The 21,623-nt window shown below is 44.0% G+C and overlaps 2 protein-coding genes across 3 annotated transcripts in view; one reads left to right on the forward strand and one right to left on the reverse strand.

The window, feature by feature from the left end:
- NUP93 (nucleoporin 93) overlaps positions 1-8,471 on the reverse strand; it is a 67,802-nt gene extending 59,331 nt beyond the window's left edge. The window contains exon 1 of one of the 2 annotated variants that reach the window (XM_081922698.1): positions 8,338-8,471. The gene's annotated coding sequence lies outside the window, so the exon portion shown is untranslated. Of the gene's footprint in view, positions 1-725; positions 746-8,337 lie in introns of those variants that run through there. The other variant, XM_081922699.1, reaches the window with a different exon arrangement.
- Positions 8,472-9,907: 1,436 nt separating this feature from the next.
- Positions 9,908-20,494, forward strand: POLR2C (RNA polymerase II subunit C). Its single transcript, XM_081922733.1, has 9 exons — positions 9,908-10,062; positions 11,918-11,967; positions 12,918-12,986; positions 14,342-14,394; positions 15,113-15,241; positions 16,166-16,217; positions 17,016-17,184; positions 18,111-18,185; positions 18,814-20,494. The coding sequence occupies exons 1-9, from the start codon at positions 9,977-9,979 to the stop codon at positions 18,956-18,958; spliced, it is 828 nt and encodes a 275-aa protein (XP_081778859.1). The 5' UTR covers positions 9,908-9,976; the 3' UTR covers positions 18,959-20,494.
- The last annotated feature ends 1,129 nt before the right edge of the window (positions 20,495-21,623 follow it).

Consider the following 21,623-nt stretch of genomic DNA (forward strand, 5'->3'; position numbering starts at 1 on the left):
ATATAAGTTATTTGTATTATTATGACCAAAAGGCCCTGAAGCATCAGTGCTACTCCCCTTTCCTTGAAAGCTCCTCAGGTTCAAGTCTCTGAAATTTATTTATATGTTTGTTGACAATTTATATTCTGCTTAGTGACAATTGTCTCTAAGCTGTGTACAGCAAGTTTAACAAATAAAATAGAAACAAACTCAGATAAAAACTAACAGATAAATAGAAATACCATGTGGTCTTTCAAATGAGCTAGTCTTAAAACAAATTACAGGAGTGGGATCTGATCATTCAATTAAAGCATTGATCCCAAGTGGGTGCTTTGCACTTTCTTCTATATATTTCAAGCTTGAGGTCCAGGGAAAAGCTAGAAATCTAGAAAATATTGCTGTAGAGAAGGGCTATGCTTTGGGCCCTGCTTCTGAAGTTTCAGACCTCCTATAGAAGCCGGCTCAGTGTTGTAGCTGAAACCCTTGCAGATTTCAGAGGAAAGACTTACCAGCAGCAGCTGGCAGGAATCTGATATCCTAATCACAGTTATCTTCCAGAAAACCCACAAGGGGCTCCCATCCGACATTAACACTTTTCACATGTATTCCCGCGTAGGAGTCATTTCAAAGAACTCTCAGGGAGGAATAAGTTATGCCAAAACAGGCTGCAATCTGTTAAGTGCTTTAAAAGCCAGAATTTATAAAGCTTGATTTTTTACTGTGCCAACCCCACTCCATAGTCTTACTTTTCACTTCTGTTTGCATTGATCTGCCTGTGGTAGTTTATTTCTCTTCTTATGTGAAGTTTGTTGATCTGTCCGATCTAACCTTTTGTGGAATTCCCAAAGCATCTGAGTCAGCCCATCCTCCACTCTGTTTAAGGCAACATTTCACTATTAGGGTAGAAATAGAAGCAATACTTGATGGTTCAGACAAACTGATAATAGGTATCAGTATAAAATGGGGTGGAAATCTTTCTTAGCCTAAGGGCTGCAATTCCCTCATGGGCAAATTTCTGGGTGTCATATGCCTCTGCTGGGCAGGGCCCTACAGGAAAGTAGGCACAGGAACGTATATGATTATACCCTTTGCATAGTAGGCTATGTTCAGTTAGATGTTTCTATGCACACTTCCATTTCTCCATCCAGGCGATCAAAAGTCATTATTACACTTCCAGAATGCAAACCCCCCCCCCCACATTTGAGGAGTGTATGGAACAGGGCTGATCAGAGAACTGTAGCCTAGGGAGGGGTGTGTGGCCTGAGCAAAGGCCCAGTGCCCAGTGAAAGAGGCCTGGAGGGATGCCTTTGGCTTCTGAGTCTAAGGTCCCCCACCCCCATACAAATAAAGCCACTTCCCCTCATGCCATGACACTTAAGGGTGACCAAGAAGCAGAATCCAGGATAGAGCTATGTAGGTAAGAACAGGCTTCAGTGGCTGGGGTCTAGAAGGGTCTAGAATATGCTTGTTCCCTACAGGGAAGTGTGCAGTGTGCACCCTGGAACCCAAGGCGCAGAGCGTGTATATGCCTTTTCCCAAAATATGGCCTACCCATCCTTACAAGGCTTTGCTCCTGAAGAAGAAAAGCTAATCCCAGAATTCATGCAAATGCCAAAAAATGCAAATAATCAGGCTGGCTCCAGACAATGGAGACCATGTGAACCTCCCCTATCGCCAGGCCCTGGGCTCTTTGCTAACGTAAATGGCCATCAGACTTCAATAATCCAATAAATAGCGCAGGCGGTGGCCATGGAAGCCAGGGAGAGAGCCAGGTCACAGAGAAAAGGCAATTTCATGCCCTGCAATGCAGTACAGGATGTCGCCTCAGCATCTCCTTGCAAGCTGCTTCCCCTTTGGCAGAGAATGACTGTGCACCGCTGACAGAAAAGCCTCTGCTGGCAGACAGTGACCGAAGCAGTTGCCCTCCCACCCAGTTAAGGCTGCCACTGCCGGTTCCAGAAGGTGCAGCAGTGCGTCTGGTACTGACAGAAGGAACAGCACACGCTCCACTTTGATCCAGTTCACTTCTCTTTTTCATTAACTACATCGTCAGTAAGACGACACCAAGAGCACCAGCAAACTTCTGCGACGACAATGAAGCCAATAAGTATGTAAAGCAAAGCACACTCCATGGGCTGCTTCCGATGATGCATTTCCCTGCTCTCGCTTTTGAACGGCACACAGGGAAGCAACCATAAATCAGTATAAAACACACATGCAAATCTGTAAAAATGCTGGAATGATCCTGAGAATATTGCTAGATTTAACCCACATCTGGCCTTTCTTCTATCCAAACAGCAAGAGTGGGGTGGGAAGGGCAGTAGGTGGAGAAAATTGGAGTGAGGATCAGGCATGTCTCAAACCAACCTCACTGAAAAATATTAGAAATGTAAAAAGGTACTGTTACGTTTATTTTAAAATAAAATAGTACTTTTATTTAAAAATAGTACTTTTAAACTGAACTGTGCAAAAAGCATTGGTAAGGCTAGCTGACAGCACTGGATCACAAAATGTGATTCAGAACCTGGGTTAGCCTCGACCAGCCATCCCCAAACTGATGCCGTCCTAATCTTTGGACTACAACTCCCATCAGCCCTAGCCAGCAGAGTTATGCTGGCCAAGACTGATGGGAACTCTAGTGCAAAATGTCAGCAGCGTACCTACAAAGGCTGGTATTTGTACCAAGGAAAGCTTGTCCCACAAATCTCCAGATAAAACTGCATTTGAATCAAAGCCTTGGCATTCTTTACATTTTCTAAAAGTGAAGGTTTTAATAAAAGCCTTAAAAACAATATAATAAACATCCCCGTAACTGGAGCCTCTTTATACATCTCTGTTCCACAGCACCAAATTATGAGTCAGGAATTAAACTACAGGTGTAGGAACCCTATAGAAACCTAGCTTTCAGCACTACCCTAGCAGGGAAGCTTGAAAGGGTAAAATGAAAACTCTGATATACTGTACATAGTTCCACACAATATAAATCTAGCTAGTGAGAGAGTCAGATTTGATTTTAAAATGGTATGTTTAAAAACAAATAGAAAGCTCAGTTTTCCTAGGTTAAAATGGTTAAGCAGTTTTGCATGTGAAAATTTCAGCTCTCAGTTCATCTTAAAAACAGCTAAAACTAGTCTCATTCATAAAAGCTACAATTCTAGCTACACCTTAAAACCTTGGCAAAAAAAAAAGTACAAGCAGACAGTAATGGATGCTAGGAAAGAATTTTAAAAACACATTGCTAAATACTGGGGGAAGGGCATCCTGTTTCATTGAAGCAAAATGGGAAAGTGCTGCCTCAGCTGAAGCCTCCCTTATATCCCTTGGATTTTGCAATCTGTGGGGAGTGAATTCAGGAGGCAGGGTCCAACAATAGAAGGCTATGTCTGATTATGACGAATTTTGAATGAAGACAACAGCAGGGGCAGGGGTGGGGGCGAGATACTTAAGTGCTCTTGTTTTTCAATGGCTATTTAGCCCTGGACCAGCCAAGAAATAGGGGGCTTTCTTCCCAAATGACAGGATTCAATATTTTCCAGACCATTGGTGCACAGAAGTTATAGCCTTTACATGGATAGAATTTTACTGCATTCAAGGGACTGCAGTCAGACTCTTAATGTGGTTGCTCAGTATGGAAAGCAATAGCACAGTCATGAGCGGAATGATGCCAGAATCATCACATCTGGCTTAGGAAAAAGCAACAACTGAGACCCCAAAGAGGTGGGTCTGGCAGAAGGTAGTAAACTAAGTTATCTGAATCAAATAGTTGTCCAAAAGCCAGGAAGAGCAAAACTCATCAAAATCAAGATTGAAGATCTGTCAATAGTTCCTGCTGCATTAAGCCAATATCTGTGCTCTGAAACAACAACCTCCATTAAAATGAAACTATAACATTTGGAAAACAGAACAGAGAAATAGCCAACTTCTAACAGGAAAATAACCAGTCTACAGTTTATCACTTGGTGAAACTTAAGAACATAAGGGCCTACAGATTAGGCCAACATCCTGTTCTAACGGTGGTCAGAAATATCAAACAGTGCCTGAGGGCAACACCGCTCTCCCCTGTTGGGCTATCCAGCAACTGCACATGGCTGGATGGGTCAATTAAATGGAATGCTGGGCCATTCATTTTCCTCTAGTTGGTCAATGCAACTCTTGCCAATATACAATGTATGTGCATATGTGTGTGTGCACAGCTCATTCCCGTTGATTATGTATCCATTTATAAAGGGCTCTTGTTCCAGAATAGGAACTTTTTTCAACCTAAGGGCCACATTCCTTTCTGGGGGTCATATGTCAGGGGGGAGTGGGGCCAGAGGCAAAAGTAGGCACAGCAATGAACCTTTGTACAGTACTCTAGTTTCTGCACACACACTAACACCCCACTCTGTATCCTCCACACAAGCAAGCAAGAGGCATTATCCGAGTTCGATGACACATTCCAGTCCGGCAAAAACACTCAAGCTGGTGAGAGGTGTGGCCTGGGCAGAATCCTAAAGGAAGTCTAGAAGATAGCAGCCTGGGGTTCTCCACTGCTGCTGCAGCACTTTTTCCAGTGACAGATTGAAAGTAGAAGTTTCTGGCTTGACTGCAGTAGAGTAGGAGTTCCCCCAGGGCTGGCTAAGGCAGAGAATGAGGCCTGTGCTTGCTTCTCCAACACTGCTGTCTGCTTCTCAGCTATGCAGCCTACAACTATACCTGCATTGCAGATGGGCTTCACTTGCTACTCCAGTTGGTCTCTCTCATACCTCTGATAAGTTGCAACACACTGGACCAAAAGGTTAGTCTCTAATGCTCTAAACCATTTTTTAGACCCTCTTCTATTCCTTCTCCCTGATTCTCATGCACTTCAAATCAAGGTTGTTGCCACCAGCTGATCCTTCTTCAGCTTGATTCCTTATCCTGGAAGAGGCTTACAGAGAGCCTCTCTCCTCCACCACCCTTTTTTAATAAAGCAGCTGACAATCACTATGTTGGGGAATCATTACTCAAGCAAATACAAAAAGGATTTTTGGTCGCTAGGCAGGGAAACATAGTTTCTTTCCTTTGCATCCACTAAGAACTAAAGGCAACAAAATTTAGTTCTCTCTCTCACACACACAACTCCACATACATGCCAGATAGTCTCCTGTTACTCTGCCTGCATAGGTAGAGTAAAAGTGTGAGGTGGAAATTGTGCCTAGGTGTTACCTGTTCAGTGTTCATGCCACAGCCATACCAAAAGGTGTTGCGGACCCAAGCAAGAGACAAGACAATATATTTGTGTGCCATTCCCCAAGTCCCACTCATTTAAACAATGTTGAGGAGGAGGCATTCCTGGTGGATTGCATATTAAAAGGTAAGCTCCATCTTGAAGAAAATAAAACTGGAGCACAAAATTAGAGAAGATGCATGACTGAGAAGGAAAAGAGAATGTATAATGAGAGATTCAGGAGAAGTCCTAAGAAACATTTCACAAAGCCCAGACAATTAGGGATTCATACAGAGACTCCATTCCATTACGATAGCTCTAGCCCTGCAATGCAGGTTCACTTGATAAAACACATACAACACCAATGGACAATGCACATTTGCAATGTAAAACAATCTTGTGTAGTAAAGAAAATGACATTGTGCTATTTCAATGCACAGCCCACTCTGCAGACAGGGACAAAACAAGTCACATTGCTTTGTACACAATTTCCAGTTAATAACTCTGTTGCTGAACATCAAGAACTTCCCATATTACGATAGCTGAGTTCACACCAATCCTATAGTCTGCTTTTAGTAGTGAATTTAAAATTCCTCCTCCTAAGTCCAAGAGAGTTCAGACACATCCAGCTCTAAAAAGAGTGCTAAAAGCATTCCAATTAATAGTGCAAGATTCAACACAACACACACACACACACACACACACACAGGCATGCCTCTGGGGTGCTCCAGCACAACACTGCAAAGTAATTTTTTATGCCCACTAACTAGAGCAAGATCACTTCTGTGTCAAGGACCTTTATGAGATTTGTCGCAAGAAAGGAACAGGACTAATCATTTTGGCAAGGTACCGTAGTTTCCGTGCTGTTTTCATGCTATGTTAACTAGTTAGTAATGAAGAGTTAATGCAGCTTTACATAATCCTGGTGAAAAGCAGGATGTGCAGTGTTCAGCCTTTTCTAAAGAAAGTAGCAGACATCTTGAAAAATAAAGGTGCATAGTCTGGGACTATGGTGGGCCCAACCACCTTGTGAATACCAAGGAAGTAGCTGTGGCCAGAGGACGTTTGCCCAGTTTAGGCTGGTGAACCAACTATTATCATTTCTGTATCCAGCCACAGTAACACGTCTTGGTTACATAAAGACTGTACTACTGCAATGTACTACATGAGGCTACCTATGAAGAGAACCTCTGGAAGCTTTAACTGGTCCACAGTGTGGCTTGGGATGCTCATGAATGCGGGAAAATATTGTGGTCACTTAAGGACAACTGCTCTAGTTAGCAATACATTTCCAGGTGCAATTAAAGTTCTGGAGATTACCTTTATAAACCCCAAATGGCTTGGAGTCCAGGAAACCTAAAGGAATTCCTTCTCCCATACACAAGATGGAGAGGCCCTTCTCTATATCATGACGCAGGGTGATGATATGTTTGTTGGCACATGCAAGAGGGCCTTTTCTATGGCTGCATCCCAGCTGTGGAGATTTTCCTGTGTGGCATTCAACTGCCCCCTCACCTTTGAGTTTCCACCACTTTCTGCAGACTTGCTCAGAAGAAAGTCCCAGTATGCTCAATGGGCTTTATTCCTCCATTGTACACAGAGCTTTGACACTACCCAGCAACAACAACCAGAAGCCTGCTAAAGTGAGGCAAGGATCTAAATTGTATTATCTCAGAGAGCTAAAACAAAGCAGAGTCTTATGGCAGTTTAATGACTAACAAATTTATTATGATAAATAGCAGTGTAACAAAATAGCTAAGAGACTTGAGTTGTAAACTCTTCTAGATTCATTGAGCAGCTGTAGGCAACATATTCCCTCTCAGTCTCATATATGTTCATATCCTTGTTTCTGAGAGTGCAAGTCTAGATGTTCGTTAAAAGAGGTAAGTCTGAAAGTTCATATCCCTGTTTCCTGTCCTTATGGATTCTAGACGGCTAGCTCAATTACATGTTTTTGCATATGCTAACCAAAAATATGGGGGGCCCTATGGAGACAAGTTTGCTAGCTCTGCCTGCTGTCATTCTCCCAATTGTGCAGAGTGCAATCACAATTGTGGTGGGAAGCAGTGCTAACAGGACTGTCCCTGGAGCTCCTCCCCACCACACTTAATTAACATTAACTTTATTAACACATCTGAAGAAGGCTACAGTAGAGTTGGACAGATGCAGAAAAAGAAAAACCTTACCTTTCCTCAAGAAAGAGAACAACTCCTCTATTATTTTGTTTAAGTGTTTGAGCAAAAGAAGACAATTCTGGAAGAATATGCTAGAGGTTGATAACGCTATGGGTGATGTGATATGGATGGATAGAAAATAAATATATTGCCTTCTCTTAATATTAGAACTTGGGGATCACCAACTGATCCACAGTAGATTTAGGAAAGACAAGACAAAGCACACAACTTCTGCTTTAAAGAATTTGTTGTATCTAACTATAGCCATGTGAACATACAAAATCTCACTCATACAGACTCAAGACCATTGGGCTTATCTAGCTTCGTGCTGGTAGTGGCTCATCCTGGTCTCAGGCGAGGCCTCGTCCATCATCTACTTTATCTGGAAGAACCATTGATTAAACATGGAACCTTTTATGGGCAGAACTGGCTGCTTTAGGAGAGGTTTAGAAAAATCCAAGGCGACGGTTACCGTTGGCTGCACAGTCCTTTGCATGTCTACTCAGAAGTAAGCTCAATGGGCCGTACTTCCAGTTAAAGGTGTGTAGGTCTGCAGCCCAAGTGGTTTGGGTGACAAATCCACAGAGCAGGAGGAGGAGGAAGAGGGTCATCTGCTGCTGTTAGCCAATGATTTCGAAATAGAGCCTCCAGGTGCAGAGGTAGTCTGGCTCCGCACAGTTTCTCCATGGTGTTGGTTGGGGATAAGCATGAAGGGGAAACCCTCGCCCCCCGCTATCTAGTGAGCGAGCGCTGTTTGGAAGCAGGACGCTGGGTCAAGAGGCCCATTCTGCCTTGGCGTAAATGGTGTTCGGCACCTTAAAGCGGGGCGGGAAGGGTGGAAGGCGGCACATCCGGGTACTAGGGCCTACGGCTGAGGAAGGAAAGAAGGGGCTGTAAACGCGTGCCGGGCGGAGACATGCATGCGGGAGGCTAAGGTTTAAAGCTCCCCTCAGAAGCGTCTGCTCCCCGCCATCCCCCAGCCAAAGGGCTTCTTACCGTTCTCGCTCCGCTTCCTCCGTCCGCCGCGAGCCCGTCACGTCAACGCTGTTCTGCTCCGCGCCGCGCGCTCTGATTGGAGGAGAGCCCGGCTTCTCCCAGCAGCCACCGCGGCCCCCTTATTTCTACGCTAAATATAATAAGGCACTAAGAACAGCGGACGATTTTGTTGTTGTTGTTGTTAAATAAATAGCTCGGGGGCGTAAGACTTGTCCCACTGCTTAGAGTAGGTCCGGAAAGCACCCTCTTTCACGACCGCGGGAGGTGGAGGGAGGGTCAGCGGCTGTCGAAAATACCCGGATGTGAGCGAAGGCGAGGCAGCCACGCTCCCGCCGGTTGCAATCACTACCAGCCGGGCTTGGTTGCCATAGAGACAGGAGGCCCCAAGAGCTTCGTATCTCTTACTACAACCCGGAGATTTGGGGAGGAGAGCAGTTATTTTCCCTCCCCCACAAAGATACTCCTGCTGCATACATCAATCAAATACGAGCTTAAAACGGAAATGTTTTCTTTTATAGATTTATGATAAGCTACCTTTCAAACAGGTGATATAAAAGGAGTAGTAACAAATCAAGGAATGCCCTTAGCATTAAAATGTACAAAATAAACCAGAATGATAAAGAAAAAGCAGTAAAATATATTGAAATGTTTTTTATCAGAAGGCTCAGCACCCCACCGGATGGAGCAAGGATTTATTGCATCCAGTCTTGCAGCGGCATCTCAAATATTAAGGCTGCAATTTTAAGCGCATATATTTTTTCAATTTTTATATTAGGCTGGTCCTAAGAAAGATGCCCAGCTGTGGACTTTGGAGTGTATCCTGTATACAGGCAAAGTAAAGTAATCTTACTGGGGCTTCTGAGTACTGTAGACTCAGAATATAGGATTGCACTGAAACAAATTCATTATGGTTTCAAGGCCACAGTCCACTTCATCGTGGTAAAACCACCTCCATTTTTTGTTGAATAAATAGCGATGCACAAGATACCCTTTGAAGCTTTCTAGTGTGATAGGAATTTTGAGGTCTTAGATATATGTTAAATGTTCATAAGTGTGCCTTTCCAACACTAGCTATGAAATGCAACAAGTGCTTAGACCAGTCACAAGGTCTTGGGTCATTCTACACATTGTGGTATAGTATCTGGAGGAAACAAAATGATAGCAAAGTTGTGCACTATGCCTTGTAACCGAAATTGTGTTTTATTGTGTGATGCTTTTAATGCAAGCTGCACTGGGAGGAAAGGTGGGATATAAATATGAGGACAACAACAACTGAAGCACTCCTCCAAAGTCCTTATAAATACGAAGCCGACGTGATTATTGACAGAGTTTGTGTCCCATGTGCAGATGAAGGAGGAGAAGCAGCAGGAACAACCACAGCCCCACGTACCCAGGCAGGGGAAACATCTCCAGGCTTGCGGCGGAGAGCAAAGATCAGACCAAGGCCCACCAGAGCCACAGAGGGAAGCAGAGAGCAGCGACCACGAGGCAGCCGCCCAGGCCGGGTCCTCCGGGTCGCTGGGGGGCGAGCAAGGAACCGTGAGCCGGCGCTGGGCTGCGCCTCTCCCAGGCAGGAGGCGCGGAGGAATTGTCCCCGCTCCTCCTCCAGGTCCTGGTGCTTCTGCCGGGCGGTCCCGCCATGCCTTACGCCAACCAACCGACGGTGCGCATCACGGAGCTCAGCGACGAGAACGTCAAGTTCATCATCGAGAACACCGACCTGGCGTGAGGACGGGGGGGGGGGCCGTGGGGTCGGGGCCTCCGCAAGCCTCCCCCGGGCGGGTTCCTCTCGGGCCGCGCTACTACCGGCCGCCGCGCGCCTTGAACCCCCCGCTCTTAACTCACTGCATGCACATCGAAGAGAGAAGAGCCTTGGGGGCTCAAAACGCAGGGGGGCGCAGCTAGTCTAGCAGCCACATCCCCCATTGGGAAGCCCGAGAGCAGGGCCAGAGACAGCACTCTTCTCCGCCGGGGGATGTTCAGGATTCAGGGGGCTCTGGCCTCCCATGGGGCGTGGGGGGGCAGCGCGTGGATGTTGGGGGGTAGTAGCCGTGGATTCACAGTGCCGGATTTACATATAAGCTAAACAAGCTATAGCTTAGGGCCCCACTCTCTGGGCCCCCCAAAGAATTAAAGGGGGAAAACTGGATGTACTTTGATAAAATACATATTTTGTTATGTGCAAATGGCTTTAGATACCTATTAGGCCCATAAATTAGCATATAGCATGTATTCAACACAAAAAAGCGACACTTTGTTGTTGACAAAGGACAGCTGGATATATAAAGGGCCCCTTTACCTTCAGTAGCTTAGGGCCTCATCAAATCTAAATCTGGCCCTAGTCATAGACCCCATTAATTTTAAAGCCATCCAAGTTGCTGGCCCTCACCACGTCTTGTGGGAGAGAATGCCAGTGATTAACTGTGCTGTGTGAAAAAGTCATTTATCTGCCCTGAAGTCATCCCACATTCAACAGGTTACAGCACTATGGGGCTTTTTAGGTTAGAGAAAAGGTGAGGAAGGCCAGGATATGATGGAAGTTTATAAAGTTATATATGCCGTAGAGAGAGATCCCTCCTCCACATAACACTAGAACTTGTGGACATTCAGTGATGCTGAATGTTGGACGTTTCAGGATGGATGAAGGAAAGTCCTTCATGCAAGCGCATAGTTAAACTCCCACAGGAGGCAGCAATGGCCACCAACTTGGATGACTTTCAAAGAAGATAGATTCATAGAGGAAAGGGTTGTTGATGGCTGCTACCTGCAGTGGCTATGCTCTGCAGCAATGCTTCTGAATACCAGTTGCTGGAAACTACAGGAGGGGAGAGGGCTGTTGTGTTCTGGTCCTGTTTGCGGGTTTCTGTTTGGGACATCTGGTTGGCCACTGAGAACAGGATGCTTGGCAATGCAAGTGCTTGTTCTTCTGGTTAAAGAGATGCTAACAATATCTGTAGGAACTATAACAACTCTAACTATAACTCTCTCTATGTAATTGTTCTATAGAATATTAAAAACAGTTCAGAATGAATCTGTCAGCAGCTGCTATGTGTAACATAGCAAAGCCTGTACTATTGGGCACATTAGTGATCATATGCATGCATAAGCCCTGGATGAGGAAGACTCTGGAGGAGAGCACTTTGGGCAGATAACACTTAGAAACACATGCACACATCCCTAAAATACCAAGCAGGAAAGGACTATTGGTTTCCTCTGAAATTGGCCCAGTCATTTCCCATTAAGTCTACACTGTGCCACTGACTCTTAAAAGACCTGTTTTCCTCAACACAACTTGTGGTTTTTCTCTTCAAACTCCCCCCCCCCCCGGCTCTGCTTCTCTGTTGCATTGAAATATGAGTCTCTTGCAAGATCCCCTCCATGGCCTGGTTGTGGTTCCTTTGCCCTGGCTGCCTTGTCTCAGGGCTCTGATCCATAGCAGAGTTTTAGAGGGAGATTGCACCCAAGGCACTTCAGAAATAGTTCTCAAAGCACGAGCTGAGAAGGGGGCTCATAACTTCACACACGTGGTTCAGAAACACAATTCAGATTGTATAAAAACTGTTGTTTTTTTCTATTCTAGAGTAGCAAATTCCATCAGGAGAGTCTTCATTGCTGAAGTTCCCATCATAGGTATTTCCCCATTTTATATTTTGTCTCTTCTTGCAAGATAATAATATTGCTAGGCTGATCAAAGAGGCTGGTGTGCATTCACATGCATCATACACACACAATATCTATTTCAGATACTGTGGTCCACAAGCTGCACTCAGGTAGTCCACAGAAAGGTTGAGATATCTGAACTAGGCCTGGCACTTGATTTCCCCCTTCCCTGACACTGGAGATTGAGGCAGTTTTCCCCAGGGTTGGATTTATCAAACAGGCTAACAATGTCCTGGCTTAGGGACCATGATTTTCACATTATGGCACTAGTGCAGTATGCTAATTAACTCCCCCACCACAAAGAATATAATTTAAAGGGGTTCTTTTCCAGAGCTTGGCCTCTTAGTGGTCTTCAAAACACAGCACTATTTTTGATTATGCTGGCTCTGAAGGGGGGATTTAAGTGGTCCACCAAGACTCCGGTTTTCAAGCTCTCTTGCAAGGAAAGAGGAAAAATATTATTCATCCTGGTCAGTAACCTAGATTTGAATGTATTACGTAGAAAAAGTTGTGCTTCTGCATGCTTCTCTTAATAGTGTTGAAGTTTTCAGTTCTATACTAAGGTGGACTGCCAAGGCTTCTCTCAAGGCCCTCCAGAACTGTAGTTCTCTAAGGAAATTCCGGGTCTCTAGCAGAAAATTTTCAGCATCGCCCCAGTCTGCAGTTCTCAAAGTAACTTGTGTCCACCCTTTACAACTAAACCAATTTAGGTCTGTTATAACCCACACAACTCCCATTAGCCCCAGCATCATGTAGCTGTACTGTCTGGAGCTGACAGAAATTGTAATCTGAAACATATGGAGAGCACCAGGGGAGAAGCCTGGTTTGAAGTGTAGACGTGCCTCAGAGCCCACATTCTCTTACCGTTGATGGGTGAAAAAGTATTTTCTCATTTTGGGTTCTTACTGTCTTGTTTGCAGCCATAGACTGGGTCCAGATAGACGCCAACTCCTCTGTACTCCATGATGAGTTCATTGCACACAGGCTGGGTGAGTACGCAGAAGATGGAATGAAGGAAAACAAAAAATACAACCCCTCATTACTCTTTAAAGAGGGGCAGCCAGCATTAGCCTGTGGTGCAGCAAGTCTTGTAGTGTCTTAAAGACTAGCAAGTATATTATGGTAGAAGCTTTTGCGGCCCAGAGTCCACTTCATGAGATTCATGTGCCTGTTGTTTTTTACTTACCACTTATAAAGCACCCAAACTTTTAAAACATTGTACAGCGGTTGCACAGTTCACCAACGTGGTGCTCTCCAAATGTTGAACTACAACTCCCATCATCCCATTGCCTCTTTCTTTTGCATCTTTTTTTAAAAAAACTATTTTCCACATATAATCAATGAGATACAATAAGGTACATAAAGAAACAAGGAAGAGAGGCATGATGTTTTGTTAATTAGAAATCATAACAATATTTCAGCAAAAGAAATTAAAGGGATTAAAAGTGTCCGTCCGTTAATCGCTGTGCATTTTAATTGTTGCAAAAACAACATATTTAAACCAAACTGTATAAAAGTTATCAGATCATTCTCCTTTTTCTCTTGCATGACTTGCATTAGCTTTTTCAAAAGTGCTCATTCCCAAAGTTGTTGATCAAATCTCCATAAAAGCAGTCTCTAGGGATCTGCAATATCTTGCTATACTGATTTGAGTGGCCGTTAGTCATCAAATTAAGGGTCAAACAGCTTGCCTTCCCCAAGGTTTCAGATGGTATATGAGTAAGACCTGACATATATTGATCAGGCTATATGTAATTTCCGTAGATTTGCTTGTAGCTCATGCCCTGTTAATGGCTCATATTTTCATAGAAATCTTTCATCCATATAAGCCAACAGCTTCCCAATTTTAGAATACCAACCTGTCATTATTATACAATTAAGAGTGAAAAATGAGAGGACTGAGTGCAGGGTTTGGAAGGGCTGGTTTGGTGTGCCAGTTTTTCCATATAGCTAAATTAGCTCTTAAGTTTCTCCTGCATCTTTGTGGGGTTTTTTTTCTCTTCTATCCTCTCACCGCCGCCACCGCCACCCTTTGGATACTGTGATCTTTCCCCAAAAAGAGACAAGCCCCAAATTTTAATAAAATAATGAGATGTATTGGGCATTTCACTATTTTATTAAGTTCCATCTGATTTTTTTTTTCTTCAGTGCTTTGTTGAGGTTTGTTTCCCCACCCACCCCATCTTTGTCTTTGGGGCTATTTCTTTTTTTACCTCCGGGATACTGTGAGCCACAAAAGTTATTCTAGTGTCTGAAATTTGAACAGGGAACTGTGTTTGTTGATGCTGACTGGCTGGCTGCCTTCCAACGCTCACATGGCTGTTTTCACTCATTTCCTTCTTAGGTTTGATCCCACTTACCAGTGATGATGTTGTTGACAAACTGCAGTATTCTCGGGTGAGTCTTGACCCTAGTCAGCAAACTAGATTTCTTGGAGGATCAGTGTAGAAAGGGAGTTGGAGACAGAGGGCCAAAGGCCTCCCTCACCTCTTCAAAGGGGCCTCTCATGGACCACTTCCTTCACATCTCTTTTGCTCCTGTGTTGGCCACCAGGGCATAGTATCCTTCAGGAAGCCAGAAAGGATCCAGGAGTGTCTTGTTTGTAATTCCTTGCTTCTTGCAGACAACTAGTATATCAAACAGTCATCCTGATTTGCTTGCACAAAATTTGCAGCAAGATTAGATTATCTTGGCCATTGGTTGATTAGTTTGTGGAGAAATTAGACCATGTTGTGTCAAGCAATCATTATATATGACAGTTCATTTCCACGCCATTTTTCTTATTATTAGTAGTACATTTATATCCCAACTTTCCTGCAAGGAAACTGGTGCACATGGTTCTGCCCATTTCCCATTTTGCTGAATGATCATTTTCTGGGAATCGTGAACAAGAGAGGTCTGTTGCCTTCTTGGGCAGCTTGCATCTTCCCATAAACATCTGGTCAGCCACAGTAGGAATAGGATGCTGGACTAGATGGGCCGTTGGCTCTGATCCACTTCAGGGTCCTGTGTTCTAGTTCTTGGGGTGGGAGAGCAGCAGCACCACTGATTTAATGGGAGATGTTTCGAGTTGCAGTTGGACCATCCTGTCCTGCTTTTCTTCCCCTCCCTTCAGGATTGCACCTGTGATGAATTTTGTCCTGAGTGCTCGGTGGAGTTCACGCTCGATGTCCGATGCAATGAAGACCAGACCCGCCATGTCACATCACGTGACCTCATCTCCAACAACCCCCGAGTTATACCGGTCAGTACAGAGTTCCTGCTCTATCTCTGCAAAGTCTCTTAATTATATTTTTTGTACAAATAAAAGTGAAGAAATGTAGGACAGCTCCAGTGCAGGAATAAGAGAGGACAATGCCTCAAAGGTACTCCCAAATACTGTACATGCTGTTTCCATTCATTTGGAGGCTATTTGCATAACTAGTCCATGATTTCCATTATTTCCTATGTCAATATTTCTAATCTGGATTTTTTCCAATCTCTCTCCATTTTTCAATGGTTTCTTCCTGAAATGGCTGCAGCCAACCAACAAAGGAAAAAAACTGATTTGTCCAATGTCTCCTGCTATCTGATTCATTTGATCTTGCTTACTTCCTCCCTCCCTCCCTGCCTGCATGGTTTCTACCCCAAAATGGCTGCCACCCACCAGCAAAGCACAAATATGCAAAGAAATAAGGAAGCAAGCAAACTCCCAATGTTCAGATATCTGAATCTGCTGTTTTTAGTGAGCTTTGGGCATAATTCTTTATGTGCAGATAAGTGAGTTTTTGCAGAGCAGGTGGACAGCAGGACCTGCATGTATATGACGCCTGATGCCTTATACACCAGGGCTGTAACTCAGTGGTAGAGCACCTGCTTTGCTTGCAGAAGGCCCCTGGTTCAACCCCCAGCGGTATCTCTAGGTAGGGCTAGGAAAGAACCCTGGAGAGGTCTGAAAGCCTGGAGAGCTGCTGCCAGTCAGTGTAGACAATATTGAGTTAGAGTGACCAATAGTCTCCCTCATTATAAGGAAGCTTCCTATGCTCCTAAGTCAGGGTGGGAGAAAAGCAGATTGGGATCAAGTGGTATTCTGATCCAACTTGTGTTTAAGTAAGTGAGGAACTCAGTTTTTAAATTCAGAAGATGCAAACTGTCTTCCTGTGATCTCTTCTCTCTTGGCTCCACACAGGTGACGTCCAGGAGCAGAGATAATGACCCTAATGACTATGTTGAACAGGATGGTAGGTACCCAAGCCAAAGGCAATCTACAGGCAGAGTTAGCCATGTGCTTGTATTTTATCTCTATGGAGGAGCCATCATTTGATGCGACTGATGCTTTACCAGGCTGTGTAATATGTATGGATACCTATCAGAAGTCCACCACAATGCACCCATATTTTGGCTTCTGGTGAGAGTTGTCTTTAGATGGCAGGATTGAGCCCCTAGCCTCCCAAGGGTTGCAGGTACAATTGTGTATGTTTTCTTTAGACATCTTCATCTGTTGTGTTTGTTTTCTTTAGTCATATTCATCTGCCCATTATGGAAAACTCAGTTTAAGAGAAGGTCTGTTACATGAGAAGCAACTTGTGAAAGGTGTAAGGAGGGGGAGCTCCATTCCCAGCATCCATATGCACATATATGAGTAGGGAAACATGAAGATGGGATACCCTGTCCAGGAATCATGCCTGAACAGAGCTGGATTCTCTGATCAAACTAGACTTCTTTGTTTAATTCTTCCTGAATTGTATCCAATAACATACCCTTTGAGGCCCTAGGGTTCTATAGGCATTAATACACATGTTACTCAACATGGGATGAGAGATGGTCCATGTAGGTCCCCGCCCACCTTTGTGTGAGCAGCACAACTGTTGGTATTGAGGGAGTGTCCTTGAACTAGATGCCAAGATCCCTGCCCCAGCAGCCCCATGATAATACACCCCCGTTTGGGCTTCTGGTGAGAGGTGATTTTGAAGGTACAAAGCATCACAGCTGTTTTACACCTCTTCACCAGTGTATCTCTGTGTGTGTTCTTCTTCTAGACATCCTCATTGTCAAGTTACGGAAAGGCCAGGAGCTGAGGCTGCGAGCGTATGCCAAGAAGGGGTTTGGCAAGGAGCACGCCAAGTGGAACCCCACAGCAGGAGTGGCCTTTGAGTACGACCCAGATAACGCCCTGCGACACACCGTCTACCCAAAACCAGAGGAATGGTGGGTTTGCATAAAGAGGTGGTTCAAGTGGGGAAGACACAAAGTTGTCAACTTCTATTTCTCGTTTTTCCACTCCTAAATTCAGTTGACCAGATTTCTACATTGTTTATTAAAAAAAAGTTCTGAAGAATGTTTGCCAGCATTTTAACATCTAATTCACATCTTTTCCCAGGCCATGTGCCAGTTTCTCAAACTGGGACCACCTCATTCAGGTGGTTCATAAAGTGTTTGTAAAAATACAATTAAATACCATACATTATCTGGCGCGGCACATTACAATTGCTAAAACAGGCAGGAAGATCATTGAGTGGTCTGCCAAGACCTTCAGCAGTTTTCAAGTTGTCTGTGAGGGGGTGGGGGAAGTTTAGGGACCACTGTACTAATGTGCATTTTTCTGCACACTTTATGCTAATAAATGCATTACTGTACATGGATTTTGGTTCAAGAACTGCATCACAAAATTTGGAGAGGTGCAATTCCCCCCCCCCCCCCGTGATTCAGTTCTCAAACTGTTGTAGGCAGTAACAAGTTCATGTTAAAACACAAATCAAACTCTTCCACCCCACTGTATCTCTAGTTCAAATGAAAGCAAACTGTTTAGGGTATATTGCGAACTTTACATCTAACATTATGCGGAAGGAACAGAGATTGGCAAGCCCTGTGGATTAAATTTTTACACATTCACACAAAGATGCCCCAAAATGGGGGTGGGGGGCTGTCCTGCTGGTTGCCCTGATCTGTCATTTTCTGTTTGCAATCAAGGTGAGAGATAAATGCAAGGTTAAATCAATAAAATCTGTAAAAAGTGCTGAACAAATTTAGTATTGCATTTTTCCCTCCCCCCCCCAAATATTTAGGGGATGAGGGGTAGTTTGTTTTCTCCCTATGGATTCAAAATTTCTGGAAATGTTATGTCTCTATTCTAGGCCAAAGAGTGAATACTCTGAAATTGATGAAGATGAAGCCCAGGCTCCATATGATCCCAATGGAAAGCCAGAGAGGTGAGGAGTTTGATATCTTACCAGTGCCTGGATGTGTGTATGTGTGACTTTATTTTGCCCCCCACCATCTTGTAACAGCAAATTCCACAGTTTCAGTAAGCGCTGTATGAAGAAGTATTTTCTTCTGTCCTGAATCTTCCCAAAATTCGGCTTTGTTGGATGTCCCCAAGTTCTGTTGTTACAAGAGAGGGAGTAAAGTTTTTCTCTATCCACTTTCTCTACATATATCTATGATCTGTATGTTGAATATTGTGTTATAGCCATAGCTCAGTGGTGGAGAACCTAATTAGCATGCAAAAGGTCCCAGGTTCACCCCTAGATAGCACTTGGAATGTCCTTTATCTTAAATCCTGGAGAGCGCTTCCAGTCTATTTTGGACTATGTTGAGCTGGTCTGTGTATACATTCCCAGCATAATCCAGAGCATTTCTTTTTCCTGGTGAGTGAGTGTCATCAGCATCCATGGAAAACTGAAGCACTTTTAGACATTCACAAACAACTGAGTTGCAGTGCATCCTTTTAATAAGCAGTGTCATGAAGATAGTTCTCTTGAGTTTTCCTTACTGTGTGCTGGGGCTCGAGCAAAGAGCATCTCTCTCTGAAAACCTCTGGCCTCTTTATCCTCTCAGGTTTTACTACAACGTAGAGTCCTGTGGCTCCCTGCGTCCTGAGACCATCGTCCTCTCTGCATTGTCTGGCTTGAAGAAGAAACTGAGCGATCTCCAAACCCAGCTGAGCCACGAGATCCAGAGCGACGTGCTGACCATAAACTGAGTCTTCTCCGTCCCTCAGAGTAGCACCAATTCCTGAGACTCTTGCAGTGTTAGTCAGGAGATTGTTGGCATGGAGACAGCCTCTGAGGAAGATTATGTCTGTTGATGTGTCTCCTGTTGCTTTGGTCTGCAACTTCCATCAGCCCCAGCCAGCATAACTGATGGTCAGGGATGATGGGAGTTGTAGTCCAAAACAGCTGGAGGGCACCAAGCTGGGGGGAAGGCTGATGCTTGCCATTTTCCTTACAAAGAACTAGGCCCTCCCCCACTCTCTTCCTCCCAACAGCACAGGTTGCCTTCTGTTCTTGCCCTGCCTGGGCTTTTGAAGCAAACTTCCCCTGCCTAGCAGATGTACAGGTTACGCAACTGTTGTTTGATAGCATTTGCATTTATTACTTTTTGGAATAAAAAAAAATCCTTTCCCTCCTGCTTAACCATGTGTGAAAGCTTGTCTGATGCCTTGGGAAGGAGATGTCAAAGCGCTGATTTCTTTCCAGCCAACATTAAATTAATGAAGGTTGCAGATTGTCGCTCTGACAATTTCCCTTTCAGCAGTTTTTATGACCAGGGAGGTCTGGAAAGCAAAGCTCAGAACATAAAACTGTAACTTCTAATGCAGGAATTTAGTAGCTTGAGCAAAAGTTTTAGAAAAACAACATGGTTCTAGCCCTGTTGCAGAACATAAGGAAGCTGGGAAAATGATGAGCATTCTTGTTAAAACTTAACAAGAATTTACACACCCTTCTCTTCCCCATTCCCTTTCTATTTGCGAAGTGGGAATGACTCTGTGGGTACATAATAGACTTTCATTGCTTGCGCCATCTTTATCTTGCCCTTCCTCCCAAACACTAAAACACCCCTATGAAAATGGGTAATGAAATGTGAAGGTTGGGAATCTCAGATGAGAAGACCCCAGGCTTCAGAATGGTTGCAGTATGGTTTAAAGAACCCTAACCCTCAGACGAGGGTTATGGACCAGGAGAACAAGGGAGAACAGGAACTTTCCCCTCCTCTCCCTTTACCCTCAAATTAGCTCTGCAGGGATGGGGGGCCATCCTGATAAGAATTTGGGAGTGTGGAGGGGCAGGAGGGCTGCTGGTTGCTTTCAACTGCAGGATTCTCTGATTCTTTTACTGATATTGTGAGTTAGACAAGGGCAGGTCACATCCATAAGTGTGTCCCGAATGGTTCTTTTAAGGATGCTGCTGAGGTCTACCTACCTGATGAGTTGTGCTGTTGTAAATGCTCACTAGAGGGCGTTCTTGCTTTCTTTGATGAATGCTGAAGCAAAGTAAAATCCCTCCTTGAGGGGCAATCCGGTACCCATTCTTTGTTGTCATAGAAGTGATTCTGTAAGTTGACATGCCTTACATCTTGCATGTAGCAGCAAGGGGGATCTGTTAATTTAGGAAGAATGATCGTTTTAGTAATAGCCAAAATGGCCAATATAGTATAATTCTCTCATTTCCACCTATTTATTAATGTTTTGCCAAACAGGTTTATTGTTGTTTCAAAATAAACTGTTCATATTTCTGAATATATATGTGCTTAAATATTTTAATTTGCACTGAGTAATGCCCAATGAGTTTAAAATACACCATTTTTGAATTTTTTTGTTACATTAACTGCCTGCCCAAAATCTGGAATTGAATACAGAGAAAATGAGAAGGGAAAGGAAATTTTAACTCAATTGCAAATGAGGTACTCAGTGAGTGCATTTTTTAATTTCATAAAATTTATATGCCACTTGTAGAAAAAACCTCAAAGCGGTTCCATTAGTGCAAGGATTTACACTTAAGCAATAGAATTTCTCCCTTTCATTCCTCACCCCTTTGCAGCATGCCTATCCTAGTTCTGTTGCAGAGGGTGGGGAGCCTTCAAACAGATTCAGGGGGGAGAGGGGTGGAAGTTCAGTTGCCTCAGAATAAATCCTTCCATTACTGAAACAAGCTACTTATTACTACAATAGACACCTCCCATAGTTCTCTGCTCCATAGCAGCTGTGATTTTTCACAGTTTAGTATGTGGATAGAATCTCTGTTTTCATCATGGTTTGGGGGGAAAACATGTAAAAATCACATAAATTCACAAGGATCTATGGCTTGGATTTATGTTTTGCAGGGCAGTGAATCCCTAAATCTGTGGTGGGGTTTTGTGCTGCCATATTCTGATCTGGTGTGTTAAGGAGTGGACAGTTGTTTTGTAGGATTTCCCTATAAAAATTCCAGAGGATCCATGATCTGGATTCACATTTTTGCACTATGGCAGCACCATGTAATGGGTTTTATTGCTCAGTTTGTGCGCATGATGTCTTCCAGGAGTATCCCGTATAAAATTTCTGAGCGTCCATGACACGTGACATGACACATTGCGGGATCCATGGCTTCTAAGCTGCAATTCATTGTAAGGATGTGATCGGTGATTTGAGTCACTTTGGAGGGAACCCACTGTAAAAATCCATAAGTCCATAAAGATCAGTGGCAGCCCTGCATGTTGATAATATAAAGGCACAGATATGCACTTTTGTTGCTGCTGCTGTTGCCGTTTGTCATTCCTTCTATCTAAATACCCAGAGGGTCCCTGCCTTGCGCCATGATTCACGACTCCCCCCCCCCCGTGTGCTATAGTAATATTTATTTATTTATGCCCCACTTTTCCTCCCTAGC

The sequence above is a fragment of the Podarcis melisellensis genome (assembly GCF_964234715.1).
Source record: "Podarcis melisellensis genome assembly, chromosome: 8".
Lineage (NCBI taxonomy): Eukaryota > Metazoa > Chordata > Lepidosauria > Squamata > Lacertidae > Podarcis > Podarcis melisellensis.

Excerpts from the sequence above, each read along its gene's own strand:
- POLR2C (XM_081922733.1), top strand. The coding sequence starts at position 9,977 with ATGCCTTACGCCAACCAACCGACGGTGCGCATCACGGAGCTCAGCGAC. Across the intron at positions 15,242-16,165 it reads ACAACCCCCGAGTTATACCG|GTGACGTCCAGGAGCAGAGA; the intron begins GTCAGTACAGAG and ends GGCTCCACACAG. Across the intron at positions 17,185-18,110 it reads TACCCAAAACCAGAGGAATG|GCCAAAGAGTGAATACTCTG; the intron begins GTGGGTTTGCAT and ends TCTCTATTCTAG.